General features: G+C 41.4%; 2 protein-coding genes across 2 annotated transcripts; both read right to left on the bottom strand.

Annotated features, from left to right (window-relative positions):
• Positions 1–396: 396 nt before the first annotated feature.
• LOC146979455 (uncharacterized) lies at positions 397–3810 on the bottom strand. The gene is made up of 5 exons (XM_085788916.1): positions 3760–3810; positions 3357–3665; positions 2936–3253; positions 896–1024; positions 397–467 (listed from the first exon to the last, which is right to left on the bottom strand). Exons 1-5 carry the CDS (start codon positions 3800–3802, stop codon positions 397–399), a joined length of 870 nt encoding a protein of 289 aa, XP_085645042.1. The 5' UTR covers positions 3803–3810.
• A 5007-nt stretch (positions 3811–8817) lies between these two features.
• On the bottom strand, positions 8818–19829 carry LOC146979454 (uncharacterized). Its single transcript, XM_085789288.1, has 6 exons — positions 19766–19829; positions 19347–19676; positions 9593–9949; positions 9302–9427; positions 9126–9184; positions 8818–9022 (listed from the first exon to the last, which is right to left on the bottom strand). The coding sequence occupies exons 1-6, from the start codon at positions 19806–19808 to the stop codon at positions 8897–8899; spliced, it is 1041 nt and encodes a 346-aa protein (XP_085645414.1). The 5' UTR covers positions 19809–19829; the 3' UTR covers positions 8818–8896.
• Positions 19830–22273: the final 2444 nt, after the last annotated feature.

Genomic DNA, 22273 nt, shown 5'->3' with positions numbered 1-22273 from the left:
ACATTTTATTTCATAGGTGCCGTTCTGTCACTCAAGGAAACTTTACAATGAATAAAGAAAAGTGCAAAGTAAACAACACAACCCACAAGCGATACACAAGATTAAAAACAGGAGAGGACAAGAGAATAGGCAATCTTAAACATATGGGTTTTGAAGTTTTGGACTTAAATTGTGGGAGTGAATTAATATTCCTTATCATGGGTGAGTTCCAGAGCCGGGCAGAAAAGCTTTCAGTGGCATTCATGGTGGTGAGACAAGGGGAGGGGACAGTCAATTGAATGGAGGAAGAAGATCTGAAGGTGTGAGAGGAAGTGGCAACATGGAGGAGGTCAGAAGAATATACAATAGAGGGTCAAGGTTGTGGATGGCCTTGAATGTTATCAAGGATTTTTAATTCTATACGGGACTCGACTGTGAGCCAGTGGAGCCGTTGCAGGATGGGAATGATGTGGTGGATGGAGGAGGCCCTGGTGATGACACAGGCAGCTGAAGCTTATGGAGGGATTTGTGAGTGAGACCAAAAAGGAGGGAGTTGCAGAAGTCCAGGCGAGAAGTGATGAGGCTGTGAACAAGGATAGCAGTGGTAAGGAGGGTATGGGACGGAGGCAGTTTATGTTTTTGTAGGTGGAAATATGCAGACTGGGGAATTTCATTGATGTGAGATTGAAAGACAGAGTACCGTCGACACCGATGACACCCAGACTCTTAACCCGTGGGGAGAGGGAAACGGAGCAATTGTCAATAGTAAGAGAAAAACTGTTGGTTAGTGTGTATTGTACCAATAAGAAGAACCTCAGTTTTGTCTCTGTTTAATTAAAGATTTACGTAAGAGAACCAGGATTTTATTTCTGCCAAGCAGTCAGTGTGGGAGGAAGGTGGGAAGTTGGAGGTTTACTGGTGAGGTAGAGCTGGGTGTCATCCGCGTAGCAGTGGAAGTTGATGTTATATTTGTGGAAGATATTGCCAAGGGGAAGGAGATAAATGATGAAGAGGAGGGGTCCCAGGACAGAGCCCTGGGGCACACCTGAAGTAACAAAGGAAGACTGGGATGTGAAAGTTTTATGATGACTGAACTGAGTGCGGCAAGAGTGATAAGATGTATTATGTATCTATTATAAGGCAGCAATTCCCAAATGAAACAAAAAGTCACACAACATGTGGAGCAGTACTGGCACAATTGATTTATGGCATTTTTTGTGTCATAATTATATTTATTTTGTTCCTCAAATCCGTGTGTCATCAGATCATCATGTTTAGTCAATAATATAAAAGATGGACCATGGTAATATGATTATTTCCTGAGTTCTAAGTTTAAAAGTTGTTTATATTGTATTGAATTGATTCATTAAGCAACACTTTTAAGCTCCCTGCATTGACACAGGTGGTTTCAAAATGAACACGTCATAACATATGATTGTGCAGGATGAAACACTGGCGGCTGTATAGAAGCAGAATTGAAACACAAAGTTGTAGAAAATTGTTTTATTGTGATGTCATTGCAGGTTGGAGGTAATTGTAGGTTTTGTATCTATTGCCTTTTATCTGTTAAAAAGGAAGCAACACACCTACACATCCATAATCTCCTGTCAGCACATCAGCTCAGCATGACATTGATACATGTAAGATGTTTACAGACTTATGAATATAAAGAAAAGGTTACATGGTTCATAACTTGGATAAAAACTCAGTTATGTGATCTCTATAGGTGTATAACAATGACAAAAAGATAGACCACATCAAAGCTCTCTACGGTAATTGCGAAGCCAAAACATCTCAATCGCCTATAGAGGCTGGCTGCAGTACATGTCCAGGTTAGCGGATATGGGACATTAGCCAAACTAACGAATAAACACCTGTTACTGTAAATACGGTTTCTGCCTGTTCTCAACATGCTGATATCTTCTGTCACTTTTTCTGATAACTTTGGTGTTAATTACTTTTTCACTGCCACTGAAAGGGAATGTAACACCATGATTGAGAGACTGATTGCGATTAGGTTTAGTGGATGTGTGGGTGGGACTTTGACACTGTGTGATTCACTGGTCTATCACAGCAGTGATGATGCACCATGTTTTTGCTATGAGTCATATAGAGTCATAAGTCTATTGACAGTATACATAAGTCAAAAATAAAAATATTGTTTCAGTTAAATATGTTAAATATGGTATAGGTCAAATATATACAGTTATATACAGTACCAGTCAAACATCAGGTAGTGTTTGGACTGATTTTACTATTTTTCATCCAACCCCAAAGTTCTGACATCAGTGTAGATACTCTCTTCTTCTGACGTCTTCTTGTCCTTTGTGCCTGTTCTGCTACCACTAGCTTGTCTGCTGGTGAATGTTGGTGCTGAATAAATCAATGAATCTTCATCTCTCTGGGGGGAATGTTGAAGAAAAATGCAAAAATTCAGATGTCAGATGTTAATATTAGGTGGTAGAGTAGATGACAATACATGATACTAACTTTTCAGCTACATTTTCTTTCTACTAAAACTTTACCTCCCGACTTTGATTTGCATCGGCTGTTGCGTTCATTTGCAGAGCACCAGCACCTGTGACATAACAATAAAAATTCCCAGTGTTAATGTGAACACATTTTTGTGACATTTATGTTTGATAGACCAATGATTTTACCTACCGTAAGAAGATTTTTTGAGTTTGTTGATTGAATAAATGAGAAAGGCTATAACAACCAGACTTATCGCCAACGCAGCACACAACAGAAAGAAAACTGTACTGTCTTTGCGCGAACATATACTGTTTTCTGCATGACATAACATGGAAAAGAACAAAAAATAAAGGTTTCTGATTAGTAAACATATATTGATCATCTATAATGAGATGTTACACACGTTTAAGAACAGATAGGACTCTCATCAAATGCACAAATATTGGAATTTCCTAATTATGTGGGAAATTGATGCAGTTACCGTCAGTAGGTTTCGAGGCATCTACAGACATCTCTTCACACGTGGTCACAGCACAGGAAATCCCACCATCAAAGCAGGTCATGTTCTTCAAGAAGCTGCAGATGCATTTCTTTGTTGAGAGTCCATCGGGGTTCTCCTCGTGAACATGTTTTGTACAATTAAAACGAAGGTGAGATTCAGCTCCAGCTCTGAAACAGCACACAAACTTTTCTTCTGGACACAGTTTCTTCTCAGGGTCAGAGATGTTTGAGCACAGTGGGGGGTCTTCAGGACGGACTGGATCAGATGTGGGAGCTACAGTGACATCAGGTTTTGTTCCTGGGGTGTTGAAAAAAATGCAACACAAAATATTTAACTTTCAAAAATAAAGTCATTTTCACTGCAGCTAAAAAAAATAGTTACTTTGTTTTGTTGTACTTACCTTTAACTTTCAGGTCTATTCCTTTTAAAAATGTCAAGTCTCGTTGATGTATTTTTACACAGTAGTAAACTGATGTATCCCTTAGCTCTGCTTTTTTAATATGCAAAATAAATTCTCCAGGCTTTTCAGTGGCTGTGATTCGAGGATTAACATCGTCTAAGCTGTGACTTCTTCCTAAGATCTTAGGAAAATTTTCAGAGACAATCCTGATCCAAAACAAGGTCCCTGAACCTTCTCGGACACATGTGAGGTTCACATTGTCTCCAACATGAACAGTCTTTAGCTCAGTGGTCTGCTCTCCTGTGAACCCTGAAAACACATTAAACAGAGCAGTAAATAATCTTCCAAATGAATGTGAACACTGTTAGTCCTTTGAATTAGGAGTAAATCCACGTATACTTACAGCCCACTCTGAGCATCAGCAGTAAATAAAATATGATCAGCATTTCTCTGGTTGCTCTTTTTGAGTCTGTTCAAAATTTAACAGCATTAGAAAGTGATTCAGCTGCATATAAACATATCAAGTGGGAGGAGATGATTTCACAGCAATCTGATTGGCTTCTCGTTACGTTGGCGTTTCACTGTTCTGCCTCAGAGGAAATTATATCAACCTTCTTTCCAACCTAAAGACATGAAACAACACAACAGCGAGTTTTGTTTCATGTGTCATGGTGGGTTTCTATAACTGAAACTTAGCGTGAACACAACAGATCAGTTTATAATGTCTCTGTAGAGGAAAACAAACAAACAAACAAACAAACAAAATGTGTGTCTTTTGGCCTGCCCACAGCTTGGATGCTTTTGGAGAGTAAACTGTACTAAACTCACTGAAACCCGTGAGAAGTTGTGAAAACACACTTGGATGACAAGGTAGCAGGTTTTGTGTTGTGATTATATGTGGTGTTGGTAACCTAGTTTCCAAAACCCCTAAAGTAGACAGCAGCTGCTCAGTGTTTTGTGATTCACAGGGTGTGGTGCTGTCCAAACTTTGATGCTGAGTGAAGATTATGTTCAGTGACAAATCCTTATGTGTTGGATATTTAGTTTTTCATTAAGCTTAAGGTGAAATGATTTAAACTACTTGGTCAGAGTTTGGGAACAATTGTTGTGATGGCAAAATAAACTATGATGAAAATCTGAATCACATCTCAGTGTGCTTCTTCCTGCCATGACACTTAACCCTAACTACAGCAATAACAAAACACGACTCACAACATATAACAACTTTTTATTTTTTAAATTTTAAATTTTTTTTTTACATCAGAGCCGTATTTTGGTGTAAATGACTCAACAGACAAAACATACATTTTAAAATGAACTGATGGCCTCTAAAACATACAACTATTACATGTATATGTTTTTGTATCAAATGTAAAAGGCATTTCTTCAAAAAAACAAACAAACAAACAAACAAACAAACAAACAAACAAACAAACAAACAAACAAACAAACAAACAAACAAACAAACAAACAAACAAACAAACAAACAAACACACTCAATTGCCCCTTTCCTTTATTTCAGGTAAGGTGAAACATTAGCATTAATTTGCATGTCTCCGATTTTTCCCTGTTAAAAGGGTTTTCCATGGAGTTTTTCCTCAGTCGATCTGAGGGTCTAAGGGCAGAGGATGTTGTTATGATGTCATGTGAAGCGCTTTGAGACAAACTGTTTGTAAAAACGGGCTATACAAATGAAATTGCCTTGCCTTGCCTTAATGCTTCATTATGTTCCCCAGATAGTCACTCATTTTGTCGGCTACTTTATCAGAACCTGTTTGAGCAAACACTGATGAAAATCAAACAGTAAAGTTGCAGGGTGTAAAATCAAAACAATTAACAGGAAGATGCTCGTATTATCTGTAAGGCTGAGGCGGCTTGACCCCTTTCAACAGTTATGAGTCACCCCATTGATATTTAAATATGGATTATTTGATTATTGATTATGCTTTAGAAGAAGGAGTTTTTACTCAAAATATATTTAGGTACTCACAGTTAAGTAATAAACAACACAGGAGCCGCCTTAATCCAGAAAATATGTATGTATAATTAGTGATGACGACTATCTGTATATGGTTTATGTGAACTCTCACACAGAGAGACACAAATAAACACACATTCAGAGTTACCAGTGACAAACAAATGATGTATGGAAACTTAAGCGTTGTTGTGGCCTAGGTTTCAAATTAAGGTGTGAATACAAAGGGGCTTTTCTTCCTCTTCTACTCTCTATTTTAGTCTTGTAGGGCTTGCATGGCTGTTTGATTAAAAGAAAAGTTGAATAACACCATAGTGCACTAAATTATTGTTATGAGTATTAATCAGGAGAATGGTACACACAGACACAAACACAGGCATGTCTGAAACACGACTGAGCAGGCATGACTGACATAGACTGATAGCTGGTGTGAGTGTGGCAAGGTGCTGATTATTCACTTGTTTCACTTATCAGTAAATAGGTTTGTGCAGCCATGAGTGATTCAATGTGCAATGATGGACTAGCAGCCTGTCTGAGTCAGAGATGGATGTACAGTAATTTTAGAGATCTGTTGTTGCTTCTTTAAAAGGACAAACATGTTACTAGTTGTATTTTGAATAAGCACGTTTAAAATTAGGTTAAACTAAAACACTTATTTCACTGTGTTCAACTAAAATTACTCAGCTGCAGCCTCATGTAGCTCTTCCATCACTTCATATCCTGTTGCAGCTCAGGTCTGTTCTCAGAAAACAGCTTCAGTTGGTCAGAGGGTAGAGAGATGGCCCACCACAGCTTGTGTAGCAGTGAAGCTGCTGCATGTGGTTTCACTTGTACTCGAGGCAGAGGCACATCATGTCTGTACAAAGTGATGTGAGATCAGAGAGACTCAGGAGTTCATCAACATCAGCAGCTTGTTTAATACAGGTTTTTTTGTAGCACATTAACATTTTGTGGTTTGTTTTGGACAAGAGAAGAAAAAGAAGATGATGATCTAAGCGCATCTATGTGTGTCATGCCTCTGTAGCTTAAGCTGGGAGAAATTGTTTTAGACATATACACAGCAGTTTACCGTCGCAGTGTGCCAAGATTGGTTGGTGAAATTTAGACTGAGGGTGAAATGCCTTTGAAAGCACAGGATGTACAGTCAGGCAAAAAAAGTTTGTTAGACAACCTCATAATATCTTAGGGCCCTAGTTTCTTGGCGCAGCGCAGGTGGCGCAAGGTAACGCAGCTGGTCTAATGCAAGTTTCGACCAGCGCAGCCTAGCGCAAAGTCAGATTGGAAGATTGGCAGATCGCGCTGCGCTGAGATAGGCGTCACAGATTCAGCTTGGTGCAGTGGAAGTTTTGTGCGAAAATGTCCCGCCGAGGTTGCGCTGAAAGCTCGCCACCTCCAACCAGGTCTACTCTCAGCGCAGGGCGAAGCGCAGCAGGTGCAGTGGAAGTTTGGCTGACTGACCTGCAGTGCACACACGTCACCAAGACCTCACAGGCAGATCTCCACAGTTCCAGACACATTTCAATGCAATAAATATCCACAATAACCACTATTTAATGCAACTAACGGAATCAACACGTGAATTTATATCCATATAGATTGTCCCGTCACATCTGACGTCAGATCAAAGCAGAGATCAAAGGCTGTCGGTGCGTAAAGGAAACTCCACCTGAATTAACACAGGAGGGACGAACTGGCACTGAAAAGCAGCTGTGGATGTCCCAAGCAGGACTGTGAGGGTGGATGACTGCATGTCGCTGCCATACCACTCTGCCCTTGTGATGATCCCCTTTATTTATTTATTTACTTATTAATTCATTAGCGCGAGCGACCGCATCACGCAGCCGTAATGAAAAACAAAACACAAATCATTATCTCTCTTAGTCCACCACAACAGCCTCGGTATCAGATAGTCAGTATATAGCCTACTACAGTATACTCAGCATCTCTATCACAGAAAAAAAAGAGAAAAAAAGAGACGGACAGAGAGAGAGAGAGAGGAGGACAGAGAGAGAGAGAGAGAGGGAGAGAGAGAGCGTCCTTTACGCTGATTTCATGGTGTTTGTTCATGTTGTGATTAGTGTAGCCTACACCTCTCATCTTGCTTACACAGGGTTTGAATAAATGTGAGTTTCTTTATTAGTTGTTGTTTCTTACATTGGGCAGGGGTTCTCAGTGTTTCAGATCAATCCTGGTTAAGTATATTAGTAAACTCATTATTCGGTCACTCTGAGCTCGGACCTCCGGACCAAAACAGCTGTTTCCTCCTGGGAGAGGTTCGGCCTCTGGCGTCGCTGTCTCCTCCGTCCATGTCCAAGTATAAAATGACAAACTTGCAGCACGCATCACCCGCCGCGCAGTTAAAGGTGAGGAGAGGAGCTCCTTTGATTGGTGAAGATCTGACTCGGCTGTGTCAAACCCACTCCACGCCTTTCTCTCCTCCTCCTGTCTCCCTCCCGCCCTCTCTCCTCCCTCTTCACCGTTTGCGCCGGTGGGAGGGACGAGGGGAGGGCTTGCGCTGGTCTAAGTCTGACTGCGCGGCCCACCAATCTTGCGAAATGGACCTGGGCCACACCCCGTTGGCGTGGCGAAGCTGCGCTGATGTTAGACTTCACCTGGTCTAAGAAACTAGGGCCCTTAAAGTCCAACATGATCCTGAGTTCACTGCCGATACGTCACAACAATAGATCTGTGTGCTTTGTGTGAATAAAGAATCAAAACCCCCAAATTGCTATTTAATTTGCACAACAGATACTCAGAAACATGTGACAACCATAGACTTTATATAAAAGAGGTGGCAACAAGGCAAAAAAAAAAAGAGGCAAAAATTATCTTAAAAAAACAAAAAAAAAGACTCAAATTTAAGCGAGGCAACAAGCCGATATGAATGCTGACTATTTTGATCATTAAAACCATATAATCCTATAGATTTGCGAATGACTGGAAACATTTGGAATAATGTCAGAGCGCAACTCAAATACAGTGAGCCCTATGCTTGTTAGACATGTGACAGTTGAGGTTCCTGTCACTATGCCTCCAATTGATCATGTGCCCTGGCTACTTGGTCAAAGGGATGTCCCTTTGGGTGACTGGCAAGCGCGCATAACTCTTACCCGGGAGGTGTGGGTTCAATCCCCGCCCAGGCCCTCTTCAAGTTGCCACAGACAGTTAATGTGGGAAAGGTGTGTAAACACAAATGTACAGTAGGTTTTGCTATTTGTACATAGCAGCTTTTACCTAGAGAGCTTCAGCCATTGTTGCATTTACAGTTCAGGAGGTTATAAGCAGTGGTTCTTTGGGGCAAATCTGACGCTGCAGTGACTCAGTATCGGAAAGTAATGAAAGTAAGGATTGATTAGCTGATTAGCGTGCTAACTTCAGTGGAAGAAAAAAAAGAAGAAGATAGGAACAAAAGCGTTTCCACCACAGGAGACAGATCATGGTGAGCTCCCAATATTCCTTGTAGACTGGAAAATAACAGCTGTTTATGCTAATGCTTGTTTTGCAATGGCAAAATTTACTAATAGCTCCTTTACGTAGCAAGTCTACAGTCTGGATCGTTAATGTGTCACAGAGCTCTGACACCAGCGTAGACTGTTTCTCTCTCTGCTGTCTTTACATCCGCTCTCCTTGTTTTTCCAGCTTTTCTCTTGGTGAAGGTTGGAGCAGCATAAGTCAACGAGTCCTCATCTCTCTGCGAAAACATATCAGTCAACAATGTTACAAGAGCAGAATATCTACATATCAAAATAAATAAATACACACACAGACATGCCAACAACTTTAATGGACCTTACCTGCTGTCCCCGCTGGTCATGACTGGTTGTTGTAGCATATGTTTGTCCAGAAACTGTGGCTGCAGAACATTATAAAAGTTTAAGATGCTGTAGATGAATTTAGACAAAGGACTAGTAATGTAAGCCAAGAGAAGTTATCTTTTACAAAAAGCAGTTTGATGTAGAGAGTTTCTTACCTTTGTCACAAGTTTTCTTCTTGATGAAATAAATCAGGACGGCAATGACAATCAGGCTTAAAGCCAAAGCAGCACATAATACAACCAGAACTACATTGTACTTATGCAACTCCCCCGTGTTGAGTCCTGAAATTATATAAAGACCAAATGATAGTCATAATTTTCTAATCAATTCTAATTTGGCAAGATATGAAAATCCAGTAAATATTATGTGATACATGATCTTAATAGATTCCACCAGATTCCAAAATTAGATACACAAACTTCAATATAGAAATGTTCTGCGCTTACCTTCAATGTCCAGTTTTGTTCCATTTCCAATTAATATTTGTCCACATGAGGCCACAGCGCAGTAATGAGTCCCAGCATCAGAGGAGCTGAGGGTCTTGGAGAAGTTGTAGACACATTTCTGTGTCATCTGAGCTTCAGGACTCTTCTCACATTGATCACCACCGTTTCCATGAGCGTAAATTAAACGGGGATAAGATTCATTTGATCCGGCTCTGAACCAGTACACACTGTGATCTCCTGAACATGATTTCTTCTCAGGGTCAGAGAGGACTGAACACTGGAGAGTCACTGAGTCTCCTGGACGAACTGGATCAGATAGGAAGTCTTCAGTGATGGCGGTGATATCAGGTTCTGGTTCTGAGAAAATTCAAAACACAGATTTTATAAGTTTCTTAGTGTTTGTGTAATGGTTTAAATATGCTGTTAAAACTAAAACAAGGGTTCAAAAACTCACATGGTTTTACTAAAAACAGTAAAAGGGAAGAATGGTATTATAATGATTTAATTCATTAAAGTACATGATTAAATCAGTAATGATGAAGGTTTAAGAAAAGTGGATTAAGGTTAAATTCCAGATGATATGTTGATCGAGTGATCCATTATCTACTGTTTTGGTCTGTGAGACAGGCGAGCATAGAGTGACAAGTTAGAGTGACAAGTTAAAAGGGTGTAAAACACAAGTAATTATCTATTTTATTTTAGAAAAGCTCTCTTAATATTATTTATGTTGTTTCTCAAGTGTTTCATCTTATAAGTTGTGTTTCTGAAAGCTAATCCTAAAAGCACCTCGGGTGTTCGGGGTTCGATTGCTTTTGCCTGAGCTGAAACGGTAGGGGGGAAGGACGGTGTTTCGCTCGTCCATTATTACACTGGACGTGACTGACGATACACCGTGTCTGTGTGTATTCATTATTATTCCCCTTTACAGGTAAGAAACGTAAACAAAAGCAGCTGTAACATGTGTTTAAATGTTTTATGTGTCACGAAATATGAGTAGAGAGTATATAAACGGAGTTTGAAGTCACTTTTGAGAACTATTTAGTTTCGTTTATGTCAATGCTAATTCCACCGTAGTTTCTTGCTAGCTACGTCGTGCCGTGTAGACGACGTTGGTTCAGAGGTACAGTTATGTTGTTTATTTACAACGTCAGACATTTAATGTGAATATGTTAATGATAAACGTGTTGCACCGTTATTCTTTTCTGTTTATGAGTGAATGAATGATAGTAACTTCCATTTTGCAGAATGTAGGTTTGGTTGTGAATATTCCACATGATAAAATGTGAGATACTTTCGTTTATATTTGTACAGAAGCAGATGTAAAAGTGAGTGAATATTATCACACGAGTTGCTGTGTATTGAAAATACAGTTAGTCAATTCTGATTTAATACACTGTAGAGATATATTTTATATTTCCAACGCAATGCTTTATTTCTTTTACTGAACTATATATTGACAGAACAGGTGCTTAAACAGTTTTGGTTTATTAACAATGTACAATGCTGTGAAGAAGGTTGTGAACTATTGAAAATACATTATTACACTGGACGTGACTGACGATACACCGTGTCTGTGTGTATTCATTATTATTCCCCTTTACAGGGGCGTAACATTTTCTGGAGGCACCGCTGGGATTGGGTGAGACGAGGTACGACTTCTGCCAGCCACGGACGTCGCCAGCTCTCATTCAGTCCCCTTCAACTTACCCAGGCCAGCAGCATCCATTGGCTTGTACGGTGGTGGTTTAACGTCTACAACAAGAGCACAAGCAATCTGAGGTGAACTTCAAGCACCAGGAGCGCTATTGCTGATGTTTAGCACGCAAATTACTACTGCTACAGAGCATCGAGTTGCTGCCGCAAGGAAAATGGAGTCAATTGAGCTAGAGACATTGCAGTTGGAAATACTTGAACTTTTGTGTACACTGCCAGCAGACAATTTAAAGAAAGTATGTGACTTCCTTGGTATTGCTGGAGAAAAATCAGAGCATGTAGCAGGAAAGAACAGAGCATCATTAATCACATTGATAAGTAATCACCTGCAAAGAGAAGAATTACAAGAACTCGAAGATATGGGAATATCAGAGCTTCTCTTCGCAAAAGACAAGGTAACTGAGCTCCATGCTGAAGTAGCTTTGACTGAGCATTTAGCTAAGCTTCAAGCAAAAACAGATGAAAATAAAGATGGACAAGACAAGACACAGGTCACTACACCACAAGAAAGCAGACCTCCACAGTTAGAGCCACTGCCTTTTACAGGGAGTAGTTATAGCGGAAGTGAACACAAGTCTCAGGTCACCGCAGTCATCCACACTGCGCCAGTCTCAGGTGCAGGTCCAGGTCAGGCTCCTCCCCCTGGCACAAAGAGTTTAAAATTTCAGGACAGATCGGAGAACCAGGACAAAAAGATCGCCTCACATTTTCCAGCCTAGCACGACAGTTTGAGCATGGCCTCCTAAAGGGCTTTCCTGAGACTGAGATTGTTGATGCCGTCATAAGGGCCATTGTTCCAGGAATGCAGTTACGCAGTTACTTAGAGGGGAAAAGTGACCTCAGACTACCAACACTTAGGAGGATTCTCCGTTGTCATTACCAAGAAAAGAGCGCCACAGAATTATACAAACAGTTGTCATCAGAAGTTCAGGGCACAAAAGAGACACCTCAAAACTTTCTCATCCGTGCTCTAGATCTAAGGCAGAAGATTCTGTTCGCCTCACAAGAGTCAGAGTCAGGACTAAGATATGATCCAGTGCTAGTACAGAACATGTTTCTTCACTCAGTGATGACTGGCTTGCAGAATGATAACATCAAACGAGATCTACAGCCATATCTTGAACAAGCTACTGTTTCTGATGAACTCCTGTTTGAAAAACTGAATACAGCATGTGCTTATGAAAGTGAAAGGCAAGACAAGAGGAAAATGACAACACCACAGCGACCTGTAGCCGTTCACTCTGCTCAGTCTGACCACAGCCCTGCAGAAAAAAAGGAGAAAACAAGTCAGCCGAGTCACAGTAAGAATCAAATTGATATTCTTTCAGAACTGCAGGAAATGAAAGCTAGCATGTCTCTCTTAAAGGACCTTAAAGCTGAAGTGGCTTCCATCAAAGAGTCAATGCAGCAGCCGTCTTATCCACCGAGGCAGCACCCGGATCCAGCTTTCCCACCAGATTGCACTCCTCATCAGCTAGCACCAGTCCACCATGGCCTGCCACAGAGACACTGGGCTGCTCCTGCCCCTGCAGCACAACATGGTTATCCTCAGCTCAACCAAAGGTTCGCCAGCCAACGCCCTCTCCCCACACCTCCACCACGTCGTAGAAGGAGATGTTATGCTTGCGAGCAGGAGAATCAAGAAGACTGCAGACACTGCTTCAGATGCGGCAGTAATGAACATTTCGCCGCCGGCTGCAGAATGGGCAGATCAGGTAATTTCAGAGGGAGTGCTTTAAACGGGCCAGGGTTACCCCAGCGGGGCAGGGAGTGACCACATCATCAACAGCGCCCCAACTTTGCGTACACTGTGGTGCACATGGAAGAAACGTGAGGCTGAGGCAATGTTCAGCATGTAAAGGTGTGTTATACTGTTCCAAAGCATGTCAACATGAACACTGGATGGCCCACAGAAATAAATGTTCAACAACCTCATGTAAAACAGTCAGAGCCACAACACGAAAAAGAAAACACATTAAAGTTGCTCCTCTAGTTGGAAATAAATACCTCATTGACTGCCATATCCAAGACCAGCAGGTTAGAGCTTTGTGGGACTCTGGATCACAAGTGACTGTGGTGAGTGAACGCTGGAAAACAGAACATTTATCACATGTAACACTGAGAGACATTTCTGAGATCATTGATGCTAATGACACTTTAAATCTTGTTGCTGCTAATGGTGAAGACATGCCATACGTCGGATGGATAGAGGTGACATTCAGATTAGCTGCAGAAGGAGTCCCCACAACAGAGGTCGTCGTTCCCACCCTGGTGATTAAAGGTGACGGTCTTGCACGACCTATTATTGGCTCAAATGTTATTGGACTGATTGTTGATACTGAGCTACAGCAGAGTAACGCCACTGATAAACAGCAGCTAATTAAAACTGTCCAAGCAGCTTTTCCTGGCTTTGAGATGGATCATGCTGAAGTTTTTGTGGAGCAAGTTACAGCTGAGCAGCGATCACATGAATATGTTGTCAAGACGACCAGAGAGCGAGTACATGTCCCCAAACACACATCTGTAAAAGTAGACTGCCGTGTTTTGACAGCACCTTCACAAGTTGAGACAACACTGATGTTTGAGCCTAGTGTTGACCCACAGTGGCCAGAGGGACTTGAATTCACCGATACTCTTGTGACACTGGAAAAAGGGGCAAAACCATTCATAATTGTGGATGTGCAAAACCCAACAGACCATGACGTCGTGCTCACCGGCAGAACTGTTATTGGGACAGTGCAGCAAGTTCAAGCAGTTTATCCACCGACCATCTTCGAGCGATCCTGCGCCTCTCCTCCAGTAACAGTGAGTAATGTGACAGTAAGAAATGAACAAACCTGTTGTGGTGAGTGGGATCCCCCAGTCGATGTGAACCATCTCAGTTCATCTGAAAAAGAAATTGTTAAACAAATGTTAAGAGAAGAGTCAGGTTCTTTCTCTAATTCTGATGATGACATTGGCTGTATTGAGAATTTGCGGCTTTCCATCTCACTGAAAGACACTGAGCCTGTGGCTAAAACTTACATCTCTGTGCCAAAACCACTTTACCAGGAGATGAAGAGCTACTTACATGACCTCATCACACAAGGTTGGGTGCGCAAATCAAACTCACCTTATGCATCCCCCGTTGTGTGCGTTCGTAAAAAGGATGGAAGCTTACGCTTGTGTATAGATTACCGTGAGTTAAACCACAAGACTGTACCAGACCGTCAGCCCATTCCACGCGTGCAGGACATTATGGACGGCTTAGGGGGGCACTCATGGTTTTCGCTTTTAGATCAGGGGAAAGCCTACCATCAGGGCTTCATGGCAGAAGAGAGCCGCCCCCTCACTGCTTTCGTGACCCCCTGGGGTTTGTACGAATGGATCCGAATCCCCTTCGGCTTGATGAATGCGCCGGCTGCCTTCCAGCGGTGCATGGAAGAGTGTCTGGAAGGGATTCGAGATCAGATTTGTATTCCATACCTCGATGATATTCTTGTGTTCAGTCAGTCGTTTGAAAGTCATGTTGAAAATGTCAGAACTGTGCTGAGAAGATTAAGAGAATATGGCATAAAGTTGAAGCCGGCCAAATGTGAGATGTTTCGTCGAGAGGTTCGCTATCTTGGGCGTGTTGTTTCATCAGAGGGAAGTAAAATTGACCCTGCTGACACCATAGCTGTCAGAGCTTTAAAAGACAAGCAGCCAACCACAGTGGGAGAATTACGAGCCATCATGGGTCTCCTCAGTTATTATCGTCAGTACATTCGTAATTTTTCTCAAATAGCAGCCCCTCTGTACGACCTCTTGAGAGCCCCTGCTGATGCACAAAAGACTGACAAACATAAAACAAAAATGAGACAGATGAAAAGGAGACACAGTGGAGCGTCCTCCAACCAGCCCATTGTATGGACAGGAAAACATCAACACTTGCTTGAGGAACTTTTGGATCATCTCGTGGAGCCGCCAATACTTGCTTTTCCTGATTTCAGTAAACCCTTTGTTTTACACACAGACGCGTCCAACCTGGGCCTGGGGGCCGTCTTATACCAGCAACAGGAAGGAAAAATGCGAGTAATTGCATACGCATCCCGGACTCTCACAGTATCCGAGAAGAATTACCATCTACATTCCGGAAAACTGGAGTTCCTGGCCCTAAAATGGGCCGTGTGTGAAAAATTCAGGGACTATTTGATCGGCTCATCATGCACAGTGTATACGGATAATAATCCGCTCACTTATGTTTTGTCCACAGCAAAGCTAAACGCAACTGGATGCAGATGGGTTGCTGAATTAGCGGATTTCCACCTCACCATACGATACCGGCCAGGAAAGGAAAATGTCGATGCCGACAGTCTTTCGAGGATGCCAGTAGACATCGACACCATGTTGAAAGACTGCACTGAGGAATTGTCATCTCGGTCAGTACAAGCAGTAGTACAGTCAGTTGAGGACCCAAGTCCAAGTTCAGTGTGGTCCATGGCTCTGTCTGCTCAGTCAAATGACATCACAAAGTCAAAACATCAGCCTCTCTTGCCTGCAGAGATTTGTCAAGCTCAGAAGGAAGATAAAAATATCGGCCCAGTGATTGAGTGTCGTCAGTTAAATACAAGACCTGATAACAAACAGTTAAAATCATTCAGTGCACAAAGTAAAAGACTGATGCGTGAATGGGAAAAACTCACCTTAGATGATGATGGCATCCTGCGTCGAAAAACAGCCACACGAACACAGCTTGTTCTGCCAGAAAAGTACAAGACAACTGTTTTGAAAGAACTACATGATGACATGGGGCACCAAGGAGTCGACCGCACCACTTCATTGGTAAGAGAGCGCTTCTTTTGGCCTCATATGCAGCAGGACATTGAACATTATGTGGCTCGAAGCTGTTCGTGTTTGAAACAAAAGAAACCCAGCCGAGAGATTAGAGCACCACTAACCAACATTGTCACAACCCAGCCCTTTGAATTAGTCTCCATTGACTTTTTGCATCTTGATAAGTGTTCAGGTGGTTATGAATATGTATTGGTTATCATTGATCATTTCTCAAGATTCGCCCAAGCTTATGCCACCACCTCTAAGTCGGCAAAAACAGTAGCGGACAAGCTTTTCAATGATTATGCATTAAAGTTTGGCTTTCCTCAGCGCATCCATCATGATCAGGGAGGTGAATTTCAAAACCAGCTCCTCTCACAACTGAAGCAGACTTCTGGAGTGCTAGGCTCACGAACAACGCCATACCACCCTGAAGGAAACGGCCAAGTAGAGCGTTTCAACCGAACACTCATACAGATGCTCAGAACACTGACAGAGAGAGAGAAATCGAACTGGAAGGACTCATTGAACAAGTTGATTTTTGCATACAACTGTACAAAGTGTGAAGTCACAGGCTTTTCTCCCTTTTATCTCCTTTTTGGGAGGACTCCAAGACTGCCTGTCGACATCCTCTTCCGTCTGACACCAGAAACAGGTACACCTGACCACAGAGAGTACATGCGAAAGTGGCGTGAAGGGATGCAGGAAGCCTATGAAATAACAAAGAACAGTGCAAGAAAATCAGCTGAACGAGGAAAAAGAAACCATGATCGCAAAGTAAGGAGCTCAGAGCTGGAACCAGGAGACCGCGTCCTTGTTAGAAACTTGACCCCAAGAGGAGGGACTGGCAAACTACGCAGTCATTGGGAAGAAATCATTCACAAGGTCGTTCGCCGAGTAAACAAAGATGCTCCAGTTTATGAAGTTGTACCGGAACAAGGAAAGGGGCGAGATAGCAGGATATTACATCGCAATCTCTTACTTCCGTGTGACCATCTGCCTTTGGAAGTTCCCCTAAAAGTTGCCAGATCACGGAGGAAAAGCCTGAAACAGACAGATGAAGGAAAAATCAGTACTCAGACTCAGCAAGAGGATGACAGTGATGAGGATTCAGAGGATGACTGGCTCTATTACCTACCTCAACAGCCTCTCCAGGATGCACAACCACAGGCAGGTAATCAAGAGGAATATGTTGGCCAGGCAGCAGACTCTGAACCGGCAAGAGCACATCACAAGCAAGGAGAACAACAACAAAGACTGACACAGCTGGAAGAGGATCCAGGTGAGATTGAGTTGCTGGACAGAGATGAGGCTCCAGAGGAACCGGAAATTCTTGGAGACAACCCTGCATCGCCACCTCTGTCGCCTCCACCACGTGACAATCACAGTGAGAGTGAACAAGTACAAGAGCGGCCAAGGAGAGAAAGGCGACCACCAAAGCTATTCACCTATAATGAGTTTGGTAATCCAGTTTGCTACAGTGTGGGACCTCCAGCCAGATCCACATATGGGTTTAACCCCATGCAGCACTACAGAATCCACCAACCAAGGACCATGTGGCCAGATTCTGTACAGTATCCCACATACCAGCCTGTGTCGTTACATGGGTAACTACAGACATTTTATGGACTGTCTTACATGCACACATCACATACACTCATGGACTTTTGAGAAAGCTGAGTGCCAACATACACACACACCTCATACACTCATGGACTTTTGTGAAAGCGGAGTGTCACCACACATATACACATCTCATACGCTCATGGACTTTTGTGAAAGCAGAGTGACAATATATACCAACACACACATGATGGACTGTTGAAGCAGCTTGATCTGCCACACATCACACTCAAGGACTTTTGGGCGGTCAAGTGCCTACATAAGAACTGTGAGAATATTTTGATTGTATATGCACCTGCCTTAATCGTTCATGTCGAGGACGACATTTTTATTGAGGGGGAGTGTGTAATGGTTTAAATATGCTGTTAAAACTAAAACAAGGGTTCAAAAACTCACATGGTTTTACTAAAAACAGTAAAAGGGAAGAATGGTATTATAATGATTTAATTCATTAAAGTACATGATTAAATCAGTAATGATGAAGGTTTAAGAAAAGTGGATTAAGGTTAAATTCCAGATGATATGTTGATCGAGTGATCCATTATCTACTGTTTTGGTCTGTGAGACAGGCGAGCATAGAGTGACAAGTTAGAGTGACAAGTTAAAAGGGTGTAAAACACAAGTAATTATCTATTTTATTTTAGAAAAGCTCTCTTAATATTATTTATGTTGTTTCTCAAGTGTTTCATCTTATAAGTTGTGTTTCTGAAAGCTAATCCTAAAAGCACCTCGGGTGTTCGGGGTTCGATTGCTTTTGCCTGAGCTGAAACGGTAGGGGGGAAGGACGGTGTTTCGCTCGTCCATTATTACACTGGACGTGACTGACGATACACCGTGTCTGTGTGTATTCATTATTATTCCCCTTTACAGGTAAGAAACGTAAACAAAAGCAGCTGTAACATGTGTTTAAATGTTTTATGTGTCACGAAATATGAGTAGAGAGTATATAAACGGAGTTTGAAGTCACTTTTGAGAACTATTTAGTTTCGTTTATGTCAATGCTAATTCCACCGTAGTTTCTTGCTAGCTACGTCGTGCCGTGTAGACGACGTTGGTTCAGAGGTACAGTTATGTTGTTTATTTACAACGTCAGACATTTAATGTGAATATGTTAATGATAAACGTGTTGCACCGTTATTCTTTTCTGTTTATGAGTGAATGAATGATAGTAACTTCCATTTTGCAGAATGTAGGTTTGGTTGTGAATATTCCACATGATAAAATGTGAGATACTTTCGTTTATATTTGTACAGAAGCAGATGTAAAAGTGAGTGAATATTATCACACGAGTTGCTGTGTATTGAAAATACAGTTAGTCAATTCTGATTTAATACACTGTAGAGATATATTTTATATTTCCAACGCAATGCTTTATTTCTTTTACTGAACTATATATTGACAGAACAGGTGCTTAAACAGTTTTGGTTTATTAACAATGTACAATGCTGTGAAGAAGGTTGTGAACTATTGAAAATACATTATTACACTGGACGTGACTGACGATACACCGTGTCTGTGTGTATTCATTATTATTCCCCTTTACAGGGGCGTAACATTTGGTGTTACCATTGTAATTATAGTGTTTCAATTGATATAAAATGTCTACATACTGTATTATCTTTACCTTTAATTCTCAGAAATGTTCCGTTCAAAAACGTCAAATTTAGCCATTCTACTTTTATACAATAGTAAAGTCCAGTATCACTGAAGTCGGTTTCACTGAGATGCAGAACAAAAGCTCCAGTCTCTTGCTCTGCTGTAATATGAGGAGTCTTATTAACATGTTTAAAGTCAAAAGAATATGTTCCTCCTAAAAATTCAGGCAAGTTTCCAGAAACAAGTCTGATCCAAAATAAGTTGGCGTTGTGATCCGATGTCCGGCGAGGACACGTCAACTTCACATCAGCTCCAACATCAACTGTCTTTGTCTTAAAGATCAGATTGTCTGTGCATCCTGAAAATAAAATTGAATAGAAGAACCATGATCAATAACACTGATGGATTCATTAATCTCCAGTGAACAAGAAAATGATTTGTACTTACGTCCTGCTCTGAGTAACAACAGTAAATGGAGTATGATCACCATTTTCCTGTTAATCCACTGAAGACGACAGTTAATTTAAACCCTATATTAAACTGATTCGTCTTGATGTAGTCGTATGAAATGGGAGGGAACAGTGTGAGAGAATCTGATTGGCCTGTCGTTAAGTTGGCGTGTCACCACAGTGGACTGTACCACCACAGTGGAAATAAAATAGACTGTCTTTCCAAAGTACATGAAACAACACCAACAATGAGCTTTTGCCTCATGTTTGGTGGTGGGTTTCTATATCTGACACTGAGAGTTCACAACAACCAGGGAGTTGTTGTGAACAGTAAGTGTTCAGTAATCCACTACATTACATTTCTTTATATTTCCACAAAAATGTATTGACTTTTCAGCTGATATTATCTTTACTATCCAGTAGGAGTTATGGGTCAGAAAAACACAACACAAAATGACACAACAAAATATTTTCTATGTGTTTTAATTCACAGTAATGCCACTATATTTACTGAGGTTGTCATCTGGGTTCAACAAAAGTTAGAATAAATATCAGGTGCTAAATTTTTAGTGATTCATGGATATTTATATTCAGTAATATAGTCAGTGTTTGCCTCATACTGTGATCAGGGGCGGATTGGCCATAGGGAGTACCGGGAGTTTTCCCGGTGGGCCGGTCACTAATGGGCCGATAGGCGGCCGTTTTTAATTTATTTATTTAACTTTTTTTTCCGCCATGCCTCGCCTCGCCTATTGTAACTCTCCCGGCTCAGGGAGAGAGACATGCATCGGCTCGGCCCACAGTGCTCAGCTGCAGACACAGCAGAGAGGTGACGATTGGCCTAGTGGCTTGTCTACCTGGCCCAATGGCCCTATGAGAGGCTACAGAGGCCCAGGAGTCCCACCCACGCATGTTCTAGACCCCCCCTCGTCCAATCACGGAGTCATGATGAGAGAGAGCGAGAGAGAAAAAAAAACACACCAGCGCACGGAAACGGAAAAGAAAAGTAAACAAACGCAAAGGCGGCGCGTAAAAATGGAGGAAAGTAACAGAAAAAGAAAAGCTCTAGCAGCACAGACTGCTGAAAGTACAACAATTACGCAGATGTTTGCTGCAGGGGCCGCCTGGCCTGGCTGGAGCTAGAAGCACCGATGCTGCAGCTTCAGCAGCAGGTCCTTCACGTGAGTCTGAAGGGAGTGAGGCTCCCATTACCAGTGCCCTTATGGTGCAGGAGGAGGCTGAAAAAATAAGTGTTGAGGAAGACTCTCCACCATGTGAAGGAGGTAGTGATACCGTGTTAAGCAGGTATGTGCTTTCCAGAATGGTGTTGTAAACATTCATTAAAATACTGTAAATGGTCCAGAACGGTTGCTATGAACTTTACTTGACATAATAAATAGCTATAGCTAATAACTCTGATGGTGTGGTGTGTTACAGCTCAATCTAGTTATCTAAAGTATTGGAAAACAATAAATTCATACTATCCTCATTAATTGATCAGTTGCTTTTATTAAAGTGCCCTCACTCAAATTTGGTCATGAAGGACATTGAGCTAACAACTTAACAAATATGTAGGCTATGCTTTCCATATTTTTTTCAGTCAGTGTTTATGGTTTATTGTCCTTTCAACAGTTTAACATTATACAGTTAAAATTAATAAAACACTGATTAACTACTGTTACAGTAAAACATCATTCTGCATACAGTATTTCTTGTCATGCTTCATTGTCTATACATTATGTTGAGCTGTACTGTCTTTCTAAGATAAAATTAGTGTTTGTCCATTTTTCAGATCATTGTACTATTGTTTTCCATACTTTAGCCAACTAGCCAAAGTTCTGATTGCATGCAGACTCATTATGTGCATGTAATCTTGTCCAAACTTAACTTATTCCACACTATTCCTCTACTTTGTTGTATATTGTATATCGTTTAGTAGTGGTGTTATTAAGAGCTTGTGTGTTTGTACATCAACGGTGCTAGTTGGCAAAATATCCGCGCGCAGATAGTGGGCCGGTCTGGACCAAAAAGTCCAGGCCCAAATTTTTGTCCCAGTCCACCCCTGACTGTGATCCATTAAACCGACCAAATAAAGCACACAAATCTAAGTGATGACAAATGAACTGTGTTGACAGATGTTCTTACAGATGTGCATGCTGAGAAAGTGCGTGGATGTGTACATTTGATTGCCACATCCTCTTTTTGTTATTGTTTATGTTGTTGCTGTTACTGCAGTTCAAAAAACATCTTAATTATTTTTGACAAGTACGCCTTGTTTGATGACATCATGTAATTTCCTTTAAAGCTTCCACCTCACCAGACATCTGTTCAGCCAGGGTGTGAGTGGGTGAGTTGGTGTGAAGGGTCTTTAGAGTCAACGTGAAATCAAAATAAGGTTTTTCAAGAACTTCATTTGTGGTGATTTGAGGACAAGTAGCCTATTGCACATTAAAAACTTTCAATGAATCCATCCACACTCTTTGTTACCTCTTGGTTAAGCTGCCAT

This window comes from Trachurus japonicus, chromosome 10, assembly GCF_045865225.1.
Source record: "Trachurus japonicus isolate A0001 chromosome 10, Traja_1.0".
In the NCBI taxonomy this organism is placed as follows: Eukaryota; Metazoa; Chordata; class Actinopteri; order Carangiformes; family Carangidae; genus Trachurus; species Trachurus japonicus.
The sequence above is the reverse complement of the archived record's forward strand: the minus strand, read 5'-3'. Positions and strand labels throughout refer to the sequence as shown.

Coding starts and splice junctions, on each gene's coding strand:
- LOC146979455 (XM_085788916.1), bottom strand. CDS start 3,802: ATGCTGATCATATTTTATTTACTGCTGATGCTCAGAGTGGGCT. Junction 3,254..3,356: donor AATAGACCTGAAAGTTAAAG/GTAAGTACAACA, acceptor TCAACACCCCAG/GAACAAAACCTGATGTCACT. Junction 468..895: donor CACCCAGCTCTACCTCACCA/GTAAACCTCCAA, acceptor TGTCATCACCAG/GGCCTCCTCCATCCACCACA.
- LOC146979454 (XM_085789288.1), bottom strand. CDS start 19,808: ATGGTGATCATACTCCATTTACTGTTGTTACTCAGAGCAGGAC. Junction 19,677..19,765: donor GTTGTTACTCAGAGCAGGAC/GTAAGTACAAAT, acceptor TTTTATTTTCAG/GATGCACAGACAATCTGATC. Junction 9,428..9,592: donor AACAAAACTGGACATTGAAG/GTAAGCGCAGAA, acceptor ATATAATTTCAG/GACTCAACACGGGGGAGTTG.